At 42.8% G+C, this 20,796-nt stretch overlaps 1 protein-coding gene and 1 pseudogene across 2 annotated transcripts in view; both read left to right on the top strand.

Annotated features, from left to right (window-relative positions):
• The first annotated feature begins 204 nt into the window (after positions 1–204).
• The window catches only part of WRAP73 (WD repeat containing, antisense to TP73), a 56,808-nt gene continuing 36,216 nt past the window's right edge, over positions 205–20,796 (top strand). Inside the window, exons 1-3 of one of the 2 annotated variants that reach the window (XM_030185987.1) lie at positions 205–449; positions 6,802–6,954; positions 11,760–11,876. In XM_030185987.1, coding sequence (XP_030041847.1) covers positions 381–449; positions 6,802–6,954; positions 11,760–11,876 — 339 coding nt within the window. In that variant the 5' untranslated portion in view covers positions 205–380. The remainder of the gene's footprint in view (positions 450–6,801; positions 6,955–11,759; positions 11,877–20,796) is intronic. The other variant, XM_030185988.1, reaches the window with a different exon arrangement.
• On the top strand, positions 13,296–13,745 carry LOC115456726 (annotated as a pseudogene).

Here is a 20,796-nt window from a genome sequence, read left to right as displayed (position 1 = left end):
TGCAGACAGTTTCACTGTCCGCTTGCGGCTGCAGCCACGGTCACGAACTACAAAGAACACTTCAACTCCCAGAGTGCAACGGGTGCTCTTCCTGCAGAGATTGGTTTACGGCGCCCGGAGGGCCTCTACGTCATTTCCTGGCGGCTGAACGTCAGTTGGAAGGCGCCGGGTCGGCCGACGGCCGCCTCTTTTGAAATGTGAGCTGGGAGAAAGTGGAGTGGAGCGGCGGGTGGGAGCCCGCGGGAAGCAGGAGGGGCCTCGGGAGGCTGGGGGGAAGCTGCTGCCGCCGAGGCCGGCATCCGTTATACTGAGGCGGGGTAACTGGCAGGAGCTCGGCCTCTCCAGAAGCCTCGCCTGCGGCCCCGGCTGGCGCGAGCAGGATGAATTTTTCCGAGGTGTTTAAGCTGTCCAGCCAGCTGTGCAGATTCTCTCCGGATGGCAGGTACTTGGTGAGTTCACCGGCCCATTTCTGCCCACTCCCCCTCCGCCGGGATGCCCTTTCTCATTCAGAGTGTCCATATGCATGAGATATGGTTTACATAGTGCTTGCATATTTTTTGTCCTGAAAACCCGATGGCCATAATTATTATTTGTAGCATTTGTATCCCACATTTTCCCACCAATTTGCAGGCTCAATGTGGCTTACATTTGCCGTAATGGCGGTTGCCATTTCCGGGTAGCAGGATTACAAATAGGTTAAGGTGTATACATGCATGGTAACAAGCATGTAACATAACATACATGGAATAGATCATGGTGCATATATATATCATGTGCATACATACATGGTAAGGAAGAATAAATTATGGTATTGTGTGAAGGTTCCTAAGTAATAAATTGGATTGTTGTACCATACATTAGGTCATCGGCTTCATAGGGTCCCTATTCAGTGTAAGGTTTGAAGTTGTTTGATCATAGTTTCGAGGAGTTTAAGCAGTCAAGTGATGTGTTTGGTTTTGTATAGATCGTGTACAGTGTTGTTTTTTTTAGTATTTAAGATGACTGTTTATTATTTGCCTTCTTAAAAAGGTCTGACGTACGATTTTGTGGATCAGGGTGCAAACTTTGAACGCAATACGTTCTTTTAGTGGTAGCCAGTGTAGTTTTGTGAATTTGTTTAGGTAGTTGGTGAGTTGTTTGGTTACCATACGTTCCATTAGTTTTACTGTCAGTGGGATGGATGCTACTGGTCTGTAGTTGGATGTGTCATTTAATTTTTTCTTTAAGTCTTTGCGTATGGGTGTAAGTAATATATTTCCTTTGTCCTTCAGATCATTGGGAAATAGTGGGCTATACATTTTGGAAATAAGTACAGTACAGCCCAGCCATTTCCTTCCCCCCCCCCCCCCCAATACCCAGTGGGCTGAATTTGACCTGGAAATTTAATTCTAGGTCAAATCCAGGTGCTGGCATTGAATAACTGAGTACTGCAGTGATTCTCAAACGTTTTACTATGGCAGAACCCCTAAAATGTTTTTTTTTTTCATACACTGAGGAACCCTTAATTGATATAAACATATATTTTATTTATTTGGAATTTGCTCACACCTTTTTCAGTAGTAGCTCAAGGTGAGTTACATTCAGGTACACTTGTTGGTCTCATAATCTAAGTTTGTACCTGAGGCAATGGAGGGTTAAGTAACTTGCCCAAGATCACAAGAAGAAGCGGTGGGATTTGAACCAGCCACCTTGGAATGTGAAGCCTGGTTCTCTAATCGCTCGGCTACTCCTCCACTTATACAAACAAATTCTACAGTCTAATTTCTTGAAGAACCCAGTTTGGAAATCACTGGAATACTGGCTGACTTCCAGAAGTTACTTGGTCATCAAGGGATTTTCAGACAGGTACAGGCTCTCCTAATGGTAGTTATACCCCCTTGTATTAATATCTCTGCTGGGAGTTGGGTAGGCGGAGGGAAAGGAAGGGTGTTTCCAACTATCCAAACCCTCTCCTGCAGGCTTGTAACCCAAAGGCCTAAGTTTTTCTATCTAAATGAGAGAAATGGTAGGAGGAAGCAGTGCAAAACATTATGCCTTGGCCTAGTCACTATTTCAGAGTTTTTAACTTATCTCTGCAGTAATGTGCATCATCAGATTGAGTCTCTGTGGCCCACACTGGCTTCTGTAGATGTCCCAGAGCCAAAAAATACTTTCCTGTATCATTTATTTATTATATTTGTATCCCGCACTTTCCCACTAAAAGCAGGCTCAATGTGGCTTACATAATAATAGGTAACACAGAATTTTGTTATGTAAAGTAGGAAATTAAGTATAACATAATAGAAGGATGGATGGGAGTAAATGGATGGGTAGGTAGGTAGAGACAGGTGATAGAGAGAGGGAGGGTAAGGTGGGAGATTGACCCAAAATCTATGTCGTTTGCTCTTCAGTATATGTTAGGTAGATGGGTTCAGATAAGATGTGAGTGCTTATCTATGATTTAGAAAGACTCTGAAACCTTGGCTGTTTACTAAATACTTACATTAATTTACCAAATAACCATTTATATTTTTACTTAAAACTTGTAATTAGTGAATTATTTATTTGACATATATATCCCACATTTTCCCAACATGTTTGGTTTCAATGTGTCTTACAATAAAATCACAAGAGAATATTCTCACAGTTAAAGCTAAAAGCCTAGAACATGAAAGATCTATCTATTGATTGAGGCAGTTATTAGAGAAGTGCGAAGCAAGAGTCAACAGTAGAGAAAATGGACCACATAGTAACTAACAGAAGTATTCAGTAGCTCGGGAATAGGTATAATGAGCGAAGGTAGGCAATTATTTGCTATCGATGTGAAAGGATTTCCTGAAAAAGGAAGCGTTCAGATATTTGTGAAATAGAATACAGTTACTCATAGATCTTAATTCTTTTAGTAAAGAGTTCCAGTTTTTTGTGCTTAAAAGGGGGAAGCTGGATGAGTTCACTGATTTGTTTTTTACTCCTAGGCATGAAAGGAGGTGGACAAGATAATTATTTGCTTAATTGACAGTGTTTCAAAGTGATTAGGTTGGTCATATATTCCGGAGCAAGGCCAAAAATGATTCTATGGACCAGTGTACATAACTTGAAAAGGATTCTGGTTCTGATTGGGAGCCAGTGAAGTTTCTGCAGTAGTGGGCTGGGGCTTTCATATCATGACTTCCTGTAAATTGGTCTTGCGGCCGTGTTTTTTTCCAGTTTTGGTGGCAGAAAGCTTTCGGCTGAAACTGCAACCGAAGCTTATCCTTGGTTTCGGCCGAAAACTCAAGTTTAATTGTGTGAATATGAACCAGTGGGGGCCGCTGGGGATTGTCAGCTTGCCGTCTTCATCCCTCTGCTTAACCCACAGTATCCAAGCCAGAATATAATTTAAATAATAAGATTGTATGTTAATTCCAAGCGTAATAGCCTCCACTCACATAGACTGCAGCTTATAAAAACTGAAACTAAAAGCCACAGTTCTTTTACAGTGACTGACTTTGCGCTACATTTGTAATGACAGCTGACATCATATCCCCACAGAGAGGCTAATTCCTAAGGAGCTTATCATCCCAAATTTACAGACTTAAATTCCTGCTATAATTTTTGTATCAAAAGCATTTATTTGGAGCATTCTATTTACCATATAAACTATAATGCAAGATCATAACAGCGTTAATTGTAATTGCAGTACAAAAAGAAATGAATACAAAGATTAGCCCTGCCTCTCCCCTCCCCCCCCCCCCCCCCCCGACTACTTTACTTTCCCCCAGTGGTCTAGTCAGAGCAGGAGCGATGTCCCAGTCATGGCAGCTGTTTTGAGAGCAAAGCCAAAGTGGGCAGGAGTAACAGGGGATCGCTTCTGCCCCAACTATACCCCTAGACCACCAAGAATTGTAAGATAGGGCGGGGGGAGGTGTTCAGTGGGGTCTCAGAGGAGGTGGAACTCTGTTCAGCAGGGAGACAAGCGAGACAAAGCACGTGTTTTCGGCTTGCACCAAAAACACATGATCATTTTCAGCTGAAACTGAAAATATGGCCAAAAATTAAAATAACCTTTCATCCAAAAGCAGGCAGAAAAATAATTGGGGGCCAGTTTTGGTGCTCGAATTGAAACTGAAACCAAAATGTGGTCGGCCTCTACCACGCCCCCTTGGGAGCGGCACGTGTGTTATTGAATAGGGCGTAGAGAAGATGCGCGTATAATTCCTAATTAGTGCCAGTTAACTCCAATAATTATTGCCTAATTGACTAATTACTTAATGCACACATCTGCGATCCTTGCTCCAATTTGGGTGACCTATATAGAACCCGTATGTGTGTTGTGAAGATGCAACCACAAAAAGGATAGTTACTTTCTGTTTTAATGGCCAGCTGAATAATTACGAAACAAGAGAGACTTAAAAACAAGAAGTCTCCCTACAGTAAGATTCCTTTTTTTTTTAATGTATGCAGATCAGCATTGACTGCTTTTATTGTTACACATTTTTTTTTCACTTCAGATATTCTAAACAAGATATTGATGGCATTTATAGACAATGTCCAGCCTGTGCTTGAGGAGATCATAAATTTCCAGATATTACTACAGTGTAGTAAATTTAAAACAAATCGGAGAAAATTTTTCTTCACCCAACGTATAATTAAACTCTGGAATTCGTTGCTGGAGAACGTGGTGAAGGCGGTTAGCTTGGCAGAGTTTAAAAAGGGGTTGGATGGTTTCCTAAAGGACAAGTCCATAAACCGCTACTAAATGGACTTGGGAAAAATCCACAATTCCAGGAATAACATGTATAGAATGCTTGTACGTTTGGGAAGCTTGCCAGGTGCCCTTGGCCTGGATTGGCCGCTGTCGTGGACAGGATGCTGGGCTCGATGGACCCTTGGTCTTTTCCCAGTATGGCATTACTTATGTACTTAAACAAGAATTTCCATCTTAAGACTAAAGGAGCTTATTTTCTGGGATGCTTTCTTCTGTCCTGAATATTTGGTGTGAAAGGACATCAAATACAAAAGCTACTGGAAAAGGATTGAGGGGAGGGGGGAAGAAGATGAGGGTATATCTTATTTCACTGATTCAGTTCTTGAACTATACAGGTTCTAAGCATCATTTCTTTTATGCTTATGTATTGCTCAATGTGCTTCCGTGTCAAAACTCTGATGTTCCCAAACTATGGATTGATTGATTTGTGGTTTATAAAAATACTAGCAGCCATTTTTAATCTTGCTACTATTTGGGTTCTTCCAGGTGCTTGTGACCTGGATTGTCCACTGTTGGAAGCAGGATACTAAGCCAGATGGACCATCAGTCTGAACCAGCATGGCTAGTCATGTTAATGTTGACTTGACCTTAACTTAGCCTGTGAAATCTCTTCAAGTGGTTTAATATGTGGAAGTAAAATATTAGAGAATGAGAAATACCTGGCCTCCTTTCTTTTGTAATATGACATTCACAATTGATTCTTATTCTGTAATTTTAAAAGTATTAGGCATACTTAGCTTGCCTGTTTTTCTCATGCCCGTCCTTGCATTGGCTATAGCTTCTGGACATAAGCGCTTTATAATCCAGGGGTATTTTGCAAAATGTAAAGGGAACTACCGATACTGATAACAGTGCATCTAGATGGACCTAGTAGCATGGTCATGCAGTAGATCTGGCTTCGGTGCCCAGTTAGTGATGTAGTTGAGCACTATTCAGTCTGAGCTTTTGCTAAACGGTGACATCTGGAGGCCAGAGAATGTACAATTTGGCTGAGTTCTGCAGGGATCTGTTATACTACTACTTAACATTTCTAAAGCGCTACTAGGGTTACGCAGCGCTGTACAATTTCACAAAGAAGGACAGTCCCTGCTCAAAGGAGCTTACAATCTAAAGGACAAAAATGTGCAGTCAATCAATTTGGGGTAGTCTAGATTTCTTGAATAGGGGTATAATGGTTAGGTGCCGAAAGCGACATTGAAGAGGTGGGCTTTGAGTAAGGATTTGAAGATGGGCAGGGAGGGGGGCTTGGCGTATCAAGTTAATCACTGGCTATAATAAATTCAATCATGTTACCCCACTACTAAAAGCAGTTCACTGGTTCCCATTGACCCATCGTTACTGCTTCTCATATTATAAAATCCACACCTCTGGTGAACCAGCCTACCTATACCAACCTCACTCCTTACTGCCCGTCTCGACGGAACCTACTTGTATTTCCCTTTCAAGAAATTAGATATGACACTACATGACAATCCATGTTCTTGGTTCAGGGCCCTGAGCTCTGGAATAAACTACTGGTTCACCTGCATCTATCCTCTTCCTTTCAAAAATTCAAGACTGATTTAAAAACCTTGTATTTGCAGATGCTTATAGTTAGAGCTATCCATGCTACCACCACGCCCTGTGGGTGCAGCAGAATCCTGGACATCACAATTCCCCCCCCCCCTTTTTTTTTTGTATTTTCCTCCCGTCTTTCCTATCATAAACAGTATTTCATTCCCTTCTCTCACAATCTATTATCACTGCACCTCTATCTTTTACTGCTTCCTTTATATTGTAAGCCACTCAGATATTATTTGATGGGTGGGACATAAGCCCATAATAATAATAAACGTAGAGTAATTGTGAATGAAAGTACATGGTGGCAATGCCCAGTAGAGGCTGTTCATGATTAATCTGGAAGCCCAAAGGAGGAAGAGAAAACTGACAGGCCAGGTACATAAATAAATTTGGTTCATCTGAAGTCTTTGGATCCAGCTCAATAAAAGTGATTATAGTGTCTTAAAAAAACCTCTTAGCATTTGCACTAATATATGATTATATGTGTTTTAACAATTGTTTTCTTTTGTACCTAGGCTTCGTGTGTCCAGTACAGATTAGTGGTTCGGGATGTAAGCACCCTGCAGATCCTTCAGCTGTATACCTGCCTGGATCAAATCCAGCATGTGGAGTGGTCAGCGGACTCTTTGTTTATTCTGTGTGCTATGTATAAGAGGGGGCTGATACAGGTAAGCATGTTGTATTTTGCAGATGAGACCAAGAAGCTCTGACTATGAGGCTTGAGCTTAGTGGCTGTTCTAAGGTAGGACTTTCATTTACAAGTGCATACTGTTGGCATTTAAAACAGGGGCGTAGCCAGACTTCCGTGGGAGGGGGCACATTTTAGCCCTCCCCCTGGCGCCGCCCCCCCCCCATCTTTTCCGACCTCCCTCCCGCCGCGAGCCCGCCGCTGCCTACCTTCACTTTTGCTGGCGGGGGGGACCCCACTCCCCGCCAACCGACGTCCTCTCCGTCCTGCTCCTGCTCTTGTTGCATGCATTGCTGACATCCAGGACGTCAGACTCAGAGAACAGAGTTCTCTTTTTGAGGGAGCAACATTAAACAAGTAAGTACAAATGATTTTATCTTTACAGTTCACTTTATTTTTTATACTGCAGATAGTTAAAAACATCTAAGTGGTTTACAATCCTAAATAAATGAATAAGGGAGGAAAAGGAAAGTTGTAATAGAAACATTAAAAAAAACCCTATGGTACAAATTGCACATTATAGGGAAAAAGGGGGTGGAGTGGAGAGATTAAATTCAAGTAAGATACAAAAGGAGGGTAAGATGTATAAAAGAACTCAGACATCAGCAATGAAGTCATATCAAAGTATGAGGAGGTTAATTCCAGGACATTTCACTCAGTTACCTCCAGTCCCCATGTGTCGCTGGGGGGGGGGGGGGGGGGGGGGGGGGGGGCTCCTGCGGGGGGGGGGGGGGGGGGGGGGTGCTAGTATGCAAATGCATGCTGGACAGGGCTCACCATTCCTCCCCAAAGGTCTGCAAACCCTAATGCCAGCTCCGAGCTGGTGTAGGGTTAGCCACGGACAGTGCGCTGTTTGGCGCGCTGCTCGCTGATCATCGGGGAGGAATACATTTAGTATGCATTTGTATGCTACTTGCACTAAGAGCCCTGTTTTACATGTATTTGCATGCTAGTTGCATTCAGAGCCTGCGAGCACGTTGTTTCACACACTTGGGGGCTCTGATCATGGGGCGGTAGCAAACGCAGGTGCTAGTATGGCGCTAACAGCCTCTAGCACCTGCGTTTGCTTCTGATTATTGGCCCGTGAGAAAGCCCAGTGTGGGGGTAAGGAGTTTTATATTCATTTGTGTTGGAAGAGTGAAATAGCTTTTTGTGTTCAGTTTTGGAGGCCGTATCTTGCTAAAGAAGTAAAAAGACTGGAAGCGGTGCAAAGAAAAGCTACGAAAATGGTATGGGATTTGCGTTGCAAACCGTGCAAGGAGAGACTTGCTGACCTGAACATGTATACCTTGGAGGGAAGGAGAAACAGGGGTGATATGATACAGACGTTCAAATATTTGAAAGGTATTAATCCGCAAACAAACCTTTTCCAGAGACGGGAAGGCGGTAGAACTAGAGGACATGAATTGAGGTTGAAGGGGGGCAAACTCAGGACTAATGTCAGGAAGTATTTTTTCACGGAGAGGGAGGTGGATATGTGGAATGCCCTCCCGCGGGAGGTGGTGCAGATGAAAATGGTAATGGAATTCAAACATGCGTGGGATAAACACAAAGGAGTCCTGTTTAGAAGGAATGGTTCCGTGGAATCTTAGCGGAGATTGGGTGGCAACGCTGGTAATTGGAAACAAAACGGGAGCTGGGCAGACTTCTACGGTCTACGCCCTGATCGTGACTGAATAGATAGGGATGGGCTGGAGTGTAAATTTTAAGGGGCTTCGACGTTAGCTTCAGAACTTAGTACAAGAACAATGCTGGGCAGACTTCTACGATCTGTGCCCTGAGAAAGGCAAGGACAAATCAAACTCGGGTACACATATAAAGTATCACATACCATGTAAAATGAGTTTATCTTGTTGGGAAGACTGGATGGACCGTTCAGGTCTTTATCTGTCGTCATTTACTATGTTACTATGTTACTCTTTGGGGTTCTACATGGAATATTGCTGGTAATTGGAATTCCGGAATCTTGTAACTCTTTGGGATTCCGGAATCTTGTAACTCTTTAGGATTCCAGAATCTTCAGAACTTTTAGTACGAGAAGAGTGCTGGGCAGACTTCTACGGTCTGTGCCCTGAGAAAGGCAAGAACAAATCAAACTCGGGTACACATATAAAGTATCACATACCATGTAAAATGAGTTTATCTTGTTGGGCAGACTGGATAGACCGTTCAGGTCTTTATCTGCCATCATTTACTATGTTACTATGAAAGACTCACTTCAGTTAAGCATATTGAATATAAATGTTATTGCATTTACTGCTGATATATTTTAGTAGGTTTTTTTGAGCTAGGATGAAACAGTTTGAAATCCTGTTAATTGTTAATCAGCTCTGTTTAAGGACAGGACTTATGCTTCAGCACAACTTTTCCTCTTTATTCATATGATTTTGGTTTAGTGTCCTCTCCCCGCCGCCGATAGATTTAAAAGTATAAATGAGCAAGCCTGATGGTTTATTGTTCAAAAAGTAAATTCAATTAAAAAATAATTAAAAAAAAAAGTTTTGATATATGAATATATTTTTGAATGCTCATAACCATATAACTGTTTTAAATCATTTTGGTAGCTCTCCAACATGCATTTTAAGTTTAGTTTTTCTGTGCATTATGAAATTTCATCCTGGCACAGTATCTGTTATTGTAATGCAAATGTACATAGAAGAATGTTTAACAGTTTTGCAGTACTAATACTTATGTGTAACTATCATCTTTCAATCTAGCAAAATCACTATACATTTTCTGGTTAGAGCATTGGAAAGGCTTACGGTCCATGCAGTTTTGCGCTTGTTGAAGGGTACTTGCACAAGTTTGATCTAAAGCTAGATGTCTAGGAGGAGGGGAGAAGGTTGAGAACATCTTTTTTACAGAGTAGCATAGTAATTTTCATATAGTGTGTCATTTGTTGAATAATTAGTTGGTTTATTTTTATTTATTAGGATTTATTTACCGCCTTTTTGAAAGAATTCACTCAAGGCGGTGTACAATAAGAATAAATGGAGTGGAGGAGTGGCCTAGTGGTTATTAACGAGTGGTGGACTTTGGTCTTGGGGAACTGGGTTCAATTCCCACTGCAGGCACGGGCAGCTCCTTGTGACTCTGGGCAAGTCACTTAACCCTCCATTGCCCCAGGTACAAATAACTACCTGTATATAATATGTAAGCCGCATTGAACCTGCTATGAGTGGGAAAGCGCGGGGTACAAATGTAACAAAAATAAAAATAAATAAATCAAACATAAGCAATAGACAATTACAGCAGTAAAAATATTCAAACAATACATAGTATGGAATTTTATACTACTTACAGTGTTATTGTCAACACAATCTGTAATAGAACATTTTAACAGACAACGTAGTAGGGCATAAGCAAAGACGGAACATATAGATAGGGAAGAGTAAGAAAATAAGGTGACTAATTAAAAGAAAGTTGCACATGAGGTCAGAGAGATGATTAAATGATTAAAACTTATTGTGCAATGAACAGCAGAAACTCAGGAAAAACAGCATCTTTCTTGTGGCTAGTTTAACTGGCTGAATAGCACCGTGCACGGGTTGTGAGACCAACACAGCTGGGTTATTTACAAGACCCTCGTTTAAGACAGCCAACTAGCGCTCTCTGCCATCCATATAATGCAGAACCTTAAAAGATCACTGCAGCAGTTTACATTTTTTTCACTAAATAAAACAAAAGAGGTAAATATTATATACCGTTTCTTTCCTTTGTAAAGCAATACAATGCCGTCTTTAAAACAACAAGCGCTCTTTGGGATAGCTGCCTGGTTAACACTCGAAGACAGAAACTGTAATTTCCTCCTATAGTCGCCTTGAATCCTATGGAGAAAAACAATCAATGGGATCGTAGGGTGCTGTTAGATTTTGTGTATCTCCTATTCTTCTGCTAAAAATAACCAGATTAGAGATGTGTAAACACAAGGTGTTTCATAAAATTCAATAACAAATTGCTCATGACAGAGGGAGCTGGAAGTCTTAATGAAAAATCATGCAGTTAGTACCAGATCAGGACTGAAGCTGTGATAGAAAGCAGATACTGAAAGTCCAAACAGTTTCTTTGTTCGTACAGACCCGACTTGGCCACGTTTTGCCAATAAGCCAAAAAAGCTGAAACCAGATAGGTGCTAAAGTTCTCAATGATCTGGTGATCTGTTGAGAAACCATTTTTGTTTATGCAGGGAAAAATCCCCAGATAAGTCATCTTGGATGATCAGTTTCACTATCCGGGCTAAGTCTTTCCTTGTCCCTGGTTATCTGTTTTATGTCACTACCCCTGATGCAGCCTTATTGGCAAAACGTGACCATGTCAGGTCTGTACGAATAAAGAAACTGTTTGGACTTTCAGTGTCTGCTTTCTGTTTTTCTCCTCTGTCGATGCAAGACACACAGCGCCTCTTTGCTATTCCAGCCTGAACCTATGATATGCAGGAGTTCCTCTGACCTCTGATTCCATGTTCTAACTATGCAATCCCTCCCTCTGTCCTTGATTTGTATTCATTAACAATAAAATGCTTTAGCATGAAGTGGTAATCTGTGCTTACTTTTCCACTGGTATCCAGTGCCAGTCCTTCATGGTCCAGGATGTCCGTCAGACTTGGTTGTATATGTTGCTATTTCTTCCTCACAGATATTAATTCGTATCTGAGATGCTTACCAAAAATGCCCCAGATGACTTAACAATTAAGCACTGAGCTTGTCCTCCTGAGATCTGAAATGCTGACAATGGGTTTGTTTCCTTTATAGCACTCAATTAGCTTTTCTTCCTGTTTGATCCCAGGTCTGGTCTTTGGAACAGCCAGATTGGCACTGTAAGATTGATGAGGGCTCTGCTGGGCTGGTGGCTTCGTTTTGGAGCCCGGATGGTCGTCACATTCTCAACACAACTGAGTTTCATGTAAGCATGAAGTCATGACTTTTTCACCAAGTATCGGATGTTACTGTCTGCACTTTCCCAAAATAACTTATGAGGTCTTAAAGCTGTAGCATTAAGTTTCATAGTATTGTCTGCTTGCTTTATTTCATTTCTGGATGTATACTAGAAATCAAACAAAATAAAACATGGAAAAGAAAATAAGATGATACCTTTTTTATTGGACATAACTTAATACATTTCTTGATTAGCTTTCGAAGGTTGCCCTTCTTCATCAGATCGGAAATAAGCAAATGTGCTAGCTGACAGTGTATATAAGTGAAAACATTCAAGCATTACTATGACAGTCTGACAGGGTGGGGGGATGGGGGTGGGTCGGAGGTATGCATGGGTCAGACTGTCATAGTAATGCTTGAATGTTTTCACTTATATACACTGTCAGCTAGCACATTTGCTTATTTCCAATCTGAGGAAGAAGGGCAACCTTCAAAAGCTAATCAAGAAATGTATTAAGTTATGTCCAATAAAAAAGGTATCATCTTATTTTCTTTTCCATGTTTTATTTTGTTTGATTTCTATTGATAACCTTAAGAGTGGATTAACACGGCTACCACACTCCTCTACTTGGATGTATACTGAATGCTTATGGTAGGCTCAAAACATTGTGATTTAAAATTGATCCACAGTTGTTGAACTGTTTGGTACATAGGCAGAAACTTAAAAAAAAAAAAATTTTTTTTAAGGCCACTTCAGTTCATACTGCTGTAATCTTTAGTTCCTTCCACTCTAAACTTTAAAAGATTTGTCTCACCTAACAGAACTTTTATTTAGAATTTATTTATTCTGGCTAATACAGATCAAAATTAACACAGCTTACATAAATCAAACTCCAAATTAACATTAACTCAAGAAGTTGCAGCTGTAGCTATGGCAGAATGTGTCATTTTGAGAAAGCGATTAAGTTCTCTGCTTTTTGAATCTGGACTATTGTTTGGAGTATGTAGCCTGTCTAACCCTTTGCTAGATTTAAGGCCAGGGCTCCAGCAGCAGTTGACAAATTATGTCAAATTTTGCTGGAAAGCATCCAAGAGTGGAACATAATACAAGATGAGTAAATTGCCCTGAGAGAAGGTCTGCTCAGGTCACTTCAGGTCTGGATGAGTCAGGATAACATTTAAAGATACTGGGTGATAATAGGCAAGTATAGGGTTATCAATTTGATAAGCTCTCTGATTATGTATGGATTGTATTACTATGTGGCTAAACCACATTTTATCTCGGTCAGCAAAGAAGGAGACCTGATAGAATTGTGAATCTATAGGTGCATTTTTCTGAGATGTTATAACAATAAAAATGTTTGACATTAAAAGTATATAACATATAATCCGTCCACATTGAAACGGTGCTGTCGCGCCCTTCCTCCATTTTGTGAGGCTACGGTGTATCGGCGTGAAAACCATGCAGCTGTTTGTGCGTGCAGAGCCTGCACACCCTTGAGGTGTCCACACAGGAAACTGTAGCCCAGTTAAAGGCTCGTATTCTTGAGAGCTTTGATGTTGAAGATCAGGTGCTGTTGCTGGGCGGAGCACCGTTAGAAGATGAGGCCACTCTTGAGGAATGTGGTATCAGCTCATTGGCCACCTTGCAAGTTGCCGGCCGTATGCTGGGAGGTAAAGTTCATGGGTCTTTAGCCCGTGCTGGGAAAGTCAGAGGTCAGACTCCCAAAGTTGCCAAGCAGGAGAAGAAGAAAAAGAAGACAGGACGTGCCAAGCGACGCATGCAATACAACCGCCGCTTTGTCAATGTGGTTCCAACCTTTGGCAAAAAGAAGGGGCCCAACGCTAACTCTTAAAATATCTTTCTAGTCACTATTTCCAATAAAGTAGATATAAATATCCAAAAAAAAAAAAAGTATATAACATATGTCAATCCCTTATGGGTCCAAAATCTGCATCTAAACTGTATAAATTCATGCAAATGTCAAAGCCTAATGTATGTTCTTATCTTACCTCCACTTGGGAAAATGAACTGCATGTCTCGCTGTCCAGTAAGGAGTGGGATCTTTTTTGGACAAAAACTATGCATTCCTCCCTTTCAGCTGCCCTTCTACAGTCTACCTATTACATTGTTCATAAATTCTACGGACGCCTGTAAAACTTGCCAAAGTACACCCAAGTGTTTCAAATCTACGTTGGTCATGTCAGTCTGTGGTGGGTTCCCTAGAACATTTGCTTTTCTCTTGTTGTAATCTTCAGTTGTACTGGAGGTTGGTTTGGGGCACCACCCAGAAAATATTTACAATCCAAGATGCTCTTTTAAAATACTAATCCTCAAGGCTTCGACTCCTGACTTGTCACTTCCTCCTAAATATGCCAAACTGTTTAACTTAATGACTTCTCTTGCTCTTCATCTGATTGCATTTTTTTTATTTTATTTTTGTTACATTTGTACCCTGTGCTTTCCCACTCATGGCAGGCTCAATGCGGCAGGCAATGGAGGGTTAAGTGACTTGCCCAGAGTCACAAGGAGCTGCCTGTGCCTGAAGTGGGAATCGAACTCAGTTCCCCAGGATCAAAGTCCACCACCCTAACCACTAGGCCACTCCTCCATTGCATTGGAAGAATAATCAGCTTGTTTCATATCACGAATGGTGGAATCTGCTGTGTTCTTATAGGCGATATGAAGAACTGGCTGCCATAAGATTTGGTTGCATCTCCTCTTTCCATAGAGCATGGTCACTGCTAGACAACTATGTGACTTGTGAAGGGAATTAGCTCTCTAAAGTATGTTGCGCATACTGTCCTGTTTTATTTTTATCAGCTCACTGACCTGTATGTTTTTGTGTTTTTTTTTTTTTTTAAAGTTTTTTTTTCTTCTTCATTGTTCCATATTATATGCTGTTATATGTTTTTATAAATATTATGTTGCTTTAAAATCAATTAAGTAAAAAAAAAAGTACATAACATATAAACAATCAATAGGTTTATACAGCAAGATGAAATAAACAATCCTTATCATTTAACCCCCATCCTCCCTCCACCCATCCTCCACCCTATCACATATTTTAGAATATATCCAAAGAACCAAGGCCTTGGTTCTTATGACCTTCTGAAGCTAAATGATTTCAACCCCTGCCCCCCCCCCCCCCACACACACACACACTACCACTCCTGGAGTCAGCAAAGACTGAAGCAGATTAAAAAATTAGCAGTTCCAAATACTGTCACGTTTAAAATAAGACCTCTCCCAAGCAGGGTCAGCGACTGGGAGTAAGGATTCCAGATCGGTAAAAACTGGCTGTTACGCTAGGGGGACCCGCAGGCTTCCCTCGCTTCCCAAACAGTCAACAAATGTAGTTGGTTTCTCCTTTTCAGGTAATGAGGAGGTGTTTATGTCCAAGATTGCAAGATGTGTTTCTGAGCCAAAAGATTCATTTTCCTGAACAACAGAGCTCCCCATTTTTATTGTGATCCCAGAAGGACCCAGATCTGTCCAATTATTATTAGCATTTGTATATAACAATTGTTCCCATTTTATCGTAACCATGAAAGGACCAAGATCAATAACAATTGTTTAGGTGTGACCTTTCAAATCTTTTTGCTAAAATACTGAGTTAACCATTTTCCAAAATCCCTGAATTGTGGGACATTCCCAAAAAGAATGATAAAATATACTGTCTGCTCCATAACATTTGACAGGATGCTGGACTTGATGGACCTTTGGTCTTTTCCAGTATGGCAATACTTATGTACTTATGACACAAGTTGGAGATAACACTCTCCCTGCCTTATAGAGATGTACCTGGGTGAAATAGGCTCTGTACACACACTAACCGTCGGATTCTATATAGTGCGACTTATGTTGCTCGCGCAAATCTGGTCGTATTCTGGATTTGCGTGCACAAATTAGCTATCAAGCATTTGTGATTGTAATTATGATTATTTACTGTGTAAGCCACATTGAGCCTGCAATGTGTGGGAAAGCACAGGGTACAAATGTAATAATAATAATCAGCACTGATACTTGCCAATTAACAAGCAATATTGACATTAATTAGAATTTACATGAATAACTAAGTGTATTCTGTAGTGATGTGCGTAATTTCTAAGTCGCGTAGTTGAAAAAGGCGTGGATTGGACAGGTCATGGGTGCTTCTAAAATCTATGTGCATTGTTGTAAAATACACCCGATCCACAACTAATTTAGTTGTTGGTATTTACACCAAGTTTTACTTGGCATAATTGCCTGTGACTAAATTTAGTTCTTGAATTTAGGCATATTCTATAAAAGTACACCTATCAGTACCAACTTTTTAGGTGTGATATATATATATATAGAATCTTGCCCTAACTGTTTTAATGTCTGAAGTAGATTAATGTAAAGGACCTCTTAATCAGAACCAACACATAAATACTGCAACAAATATTTCAGGGATATTCAATTCAGATCTAAATCTGTGTCTACAAAGCAAAATTTCACTGCCCTTATTCAACTATTGGAAGCTTAAATAATACGTTAAAGTGTATGGATACTATAAGAGAGAGCTAGCAAGGTGGGAGGCAACCCTCAAGAATTGACTGAAAACCTGCTAGTGACTAAGTTTTACTTAGATCAGCCACCATCCCACGTTTCTTAGTCTAATCATTGTGAATATTCCCTCCACATCATTCCCGACAGCTAGGATGGCTAAAGATGTGACTTTAGAATGAAATCAGGGATGTTTGCATGGCAGCACAACCACTGAGCCACTAGGTCAGTCCTTTAAGTGTTTCTATGTGTGCTCCAATGTTTTATTATTGCAAGGCTTATTATAGTACAGTTTTAATCAAGGCTGGCTCAACCTGTGGACACCACATTCCTTTAAGCTAGCCTTGACTTTAATTGTAGCTCTGCATGCTTTCCCCACATTTGAAATATGGAAGTACTGGGGCTTGTGTCTATGGGAAGAAAAAGCTTAGCGCATCGATAGAAGTGCTGTAAATAAATGAATAAAAGGCAAATCAGGCCTTCAGTGTCCGTGTTGTGTTAATGTTGTCAATATATTAAATAAGAAACTAAAGGATGGAGGTTTTTGTAGTATGTGTTGCTTTGAGCAGTCCAGTTGTTGAAGCTAAATTAAAGAATGACAGGCATGTGTCTAGTGGTCTTAATATCCCAGACTGGGGGCTGTAAAAGCGTAGGTTTGTGAATGTGCATGTGTAGGACTAGTGAGTATTTATTACCAGCAGTTACAACCCACTGTGACCCTGCAAGATTTCATTATGGTTTTGCCAAGATGACATGTGCAGTTAAATAGCTTTCTTTTCCAGCTGTAAACAGGTTGCTAAATTAACTTGTCTCTTGACAGCTGCTTCAGTTCTGCGCTTTGTGTATGCCCTAGTACAGTAAAGCCTTAGTCTGCAGCAGGGGCGTATCTGGAATCCGGCGGTAGGGGGGGCCAGAGCCAGAGAGGGGGGGCACATTTTTGCCTCCCCCCCCCCCCCCGCCGCCGCCGCCGCCGCCGCCTCTCTCCACCCCCTCCCCGCCGTCAACCCTCCCCCGCTGCTTACTTTTGCTGGCGGGGTCCGACCCGCAATCTTCATATTTCGGCTTCCTCCGTGGCCATGTGCTTCCAGGAAGTAACGCTGCAGCGCTGATTCGTTGAACTAGATTCAACGAATCAGCGCTGCAGCGTTACTTCCTGGAAGCACATGGCCACGGAGGAAGCCGAAATATGAAGATTGCGGGTCGGACCCCGCCAGCAAAAGTAAGCAGCGGGGGAGGGTTGACGGCGGGGAGGGGGGCCAGGGCGAAATCTGCGGGGGCCCAGGCCCCTGTGGCCCCACGCAGATACGCCCCTGGTCTGCAGAGGCAGACGGGTGAGTTAGTGTTTGAAACAGGATCCGTTGAATTACTTGATAGCCTAGACAATATTATGCTGTATGTTGTATCAAGTTCAAGGCCTATATAGAGGTTTTTCAAGGTAAATGTTATTCTCCGAGGACAAGCAGGCTGCTTGTTCTCACAGGTGGGTCGACGTCCACGTCGGCCCAGGAATTGGCATTTTGCCAGCAAAATAAAAACAAAGTTTTGCTAGAGTTTTCTAGCGCGCGAATTGCACGCACCACGCATGCGCGGACGACTTCCTGCCCGTCACGTGAGCGTGCTTGCTCAGTTTTTTTTCTTGTCCACGGCGGAGAGACAGCGTTTCAACTCTTCTCTTCGTTTTTGGCCCAGGAAACAGAGTCTTTGACGGCTAGTTCATTTTAGTTTTCTTTTATTTTTTCGTCAAAAAAAAAAACTTCTTCACGTATTTTTCTTGAATTTAGCCGCTTTTTATAAGTTTTCTTTTTTTTTTTTTTAAATTTACAGAAGTCTTTATTGAGCAATATGAACATAACACCGAATAAGCTTTATGCGGCTCGTTACATCTTGTTCCAACCGTAACACTGAACATTAAACGAAGAGTACCTTTAACAGTCATTAGTCCCACTTTTATAAGTTTTCTTTCTTTTTCGACGCGACCGAGTTTCAGGCCGCACAGCCGGGTTCTTTCCTTTCTTTTGTGCCCCTTTTTCTTTTCAAAGGCACAATCGCGTCGTTTGATTTTGCCGACGCTGTTTTTCCTTCCATGTCATCGAAGACACCCAGCGGCTTCAAGTGTTGTATGCGGTGCAACCGGACTATCTCAGGTACAGATATCCACGCCTGGTGTATCCAGTGCCTTGGGCCCGACCATAGCCCAGCCACTTGTAGTCTGTGTCTTCATAAGGAGAAACGGACCCAAGCATCTCGAGAAGCCCAACGAGAAAAACTTTGGGGGGCTCAGTCCAGTCCTTCGACGTAGACATCGGTACCGAGGTCGTTGACTTCAACAGGAGCATCGACGTCGGGGGGGAAAAAAGGTAATGGCTGCTGAGATACCAACTCGCGCTGGGAGCAGTGAGGCATCGAGTGGGTCTCCACCTGCCTCGAGGCCTCCTGTTATGCAGGCCTCCCGGGACCGGCCTTTGTCGGACCCGTCCCTAGGAGACGTGAGGATTCCACATCTTCCTCATCGGTACCGAGGAGTCTCGATGATGGGCGTCGAGCAAAGGCGAAGAAGCACTGTCATCGTTCTCCTTCAGCACACGGTACCGGGAGCTCCGGGGCATCGAGAGACTTGGCATCCGAGAAGCATCAGCACCAAGAGGATCGCTCCCCCTCGATTCAGGAGGTGCCGATGCGTCAGTATCCTGGTACCTGCTCCCGAGCCTCCACGGATTCTGACGCCGCCTGTCCCATCAACCCCGCAGCCTTCTCCGATGGCGGCTCTCGACAAGCGCATCTGGGCCTTGTTTCCAGAACGTCTGGAAGGGCTGCTACGACAGCTTCGGTGTTGGGGGTGCTTACGCCTTCTGTACCTGCTGCTGCTATGGTGTCTGGCCCTTAGCCTGCGGTGAGGTCCCCAACCGTGATGCCGCTTGCAGCATCCACATTGGCTGCCACCCAGGTCGACTCCCCTTCGACGTCGATGGAGGGAGCTTCGCCGCAGTCGGACCAGGCATCGGCCTCTCGACATCGCCATAGAGGACATTGTTCCTCAGCGTCGAGGCACCTTAACTCAGGTTCTATCCGATACTGAGCAGGAGCGTTCGTGGGAGTCAGAAGAGGATCCTAGGTACTTCTCTTCTGATGAGTCCTTTGGGATTCCCTCTGATCCTGCCAGAAAGAAGACTGTCTCCACCGGAGAGTCTGTCCTTTTCCTCTTTTGTTCGGGAAATGGCTATGGCTATTCCCTTCCCTGTGGAAGTTGAGGATGAGCCCAGGACTGAGATGCTCGATGTCTTGGATTATTCTTCTCCACCTAAAGAGGCTGTGACAGTTCCCTTGCATAAGATACTGAAGGAAGTCCTTATGCGAAACTGATCAACCCCTCTGTCTGGTCCCGTGGTCCCGAAAAAAGCTGAATCCCAGTATCAGATCCACGGTGAACCTGGGTTGATGAGGTCTCAGTTACCCCACAAATCCATGGTGGTGGACTCCGCCCTCAAGAGAGCCAGGAGTACTAGAGATTATGTTTCGGCGCCCCAAGGCTAGAACTCTTGACTCTTTTGGGAGGAAGACGTACCAGGCCGCTATGCTCGCCGCCAAGATCCAGTCTTACCAGCTCTTCACGAGCGTGGACTTGCGGGACTATCGGGCTTGGTTGATGCACTCCCTATGGAGCTGGCCAAGCCTTTTCGCCAGGTGGTCAGGCAGCAGAAGGCATGTCGTAAGTTCCTGACCAGTGGTACATTTGACAATTGACGTGGCATCCAGATTTGCCGCTCAAGGTATAGTGATGTGCAGACTCTCATGACTGGTTGTTGAGAGCTTAGAATTTGCCTCCTTGGGTCTGTCAGAGGGTGTCTCCCGAGTCTTGCTTGCTTCCAGAAAAGATTCCACAAAGAGGTGTTACTCTTTTAAGTGGAGGAGGTTTGCCGTCTGGTGTGACAGCAAGGCCCTAGGTCCTCTTTCTTGTCCTACACAGACCCTGCTTGAATACCTTCTACACTTATCAGAGTCTGGCCTCAAAACCAACTCCGTCAGAGTTCACCTTAGTGCGATTGGTGCTTATCATTGCCGTGTCGAGGGTAAGCCTATCTCTGGACAGCCTTTAGTTGTTTGCTTCTTGAGAGGTTTGCTTTTGTCAAAGCCCCCTATCAAACCTCCACCAGTGTCATGGGATCTCAATTCGTTCTCACCCAGCTGAAGAAAGCTCCTTTTGAGCCACTGAATTCCTGCCATCTGAAGTACTTGACCTGGAAGGTCATTTTCTTGGTGGCTGTTACTTCAGCTCGTAGGGTCAGTGAGCCTTGGTAGTAAATGCACCTTATATCAAATTTCATTACAATAGAGTAGTCCTCCGCACGCACCCTAAGTTCCTTCCAAAGGTGGTGTCGGAGTTCCATTTGTACCCGTCAATTGTCTTGCCAACATTCTT

This window comes from Microcaecilia unicolor, chromosome 13 (assembly GCF_901765095.1).
Source record: "Microcaecilia unicolor chromosome 13, aMicUni1.1, whole genome shotgun sequence".
NCBI classification, from domain to species: Eukaryota; Metazoa; Chordata; class Amphibia; order Gymnophiona; family Siphonopidae; genus Microcaecilia; species Microcaecilia unicolor.
This window is presented reverse-complemented; position numbering and strand designations above follow the sequence as displayed.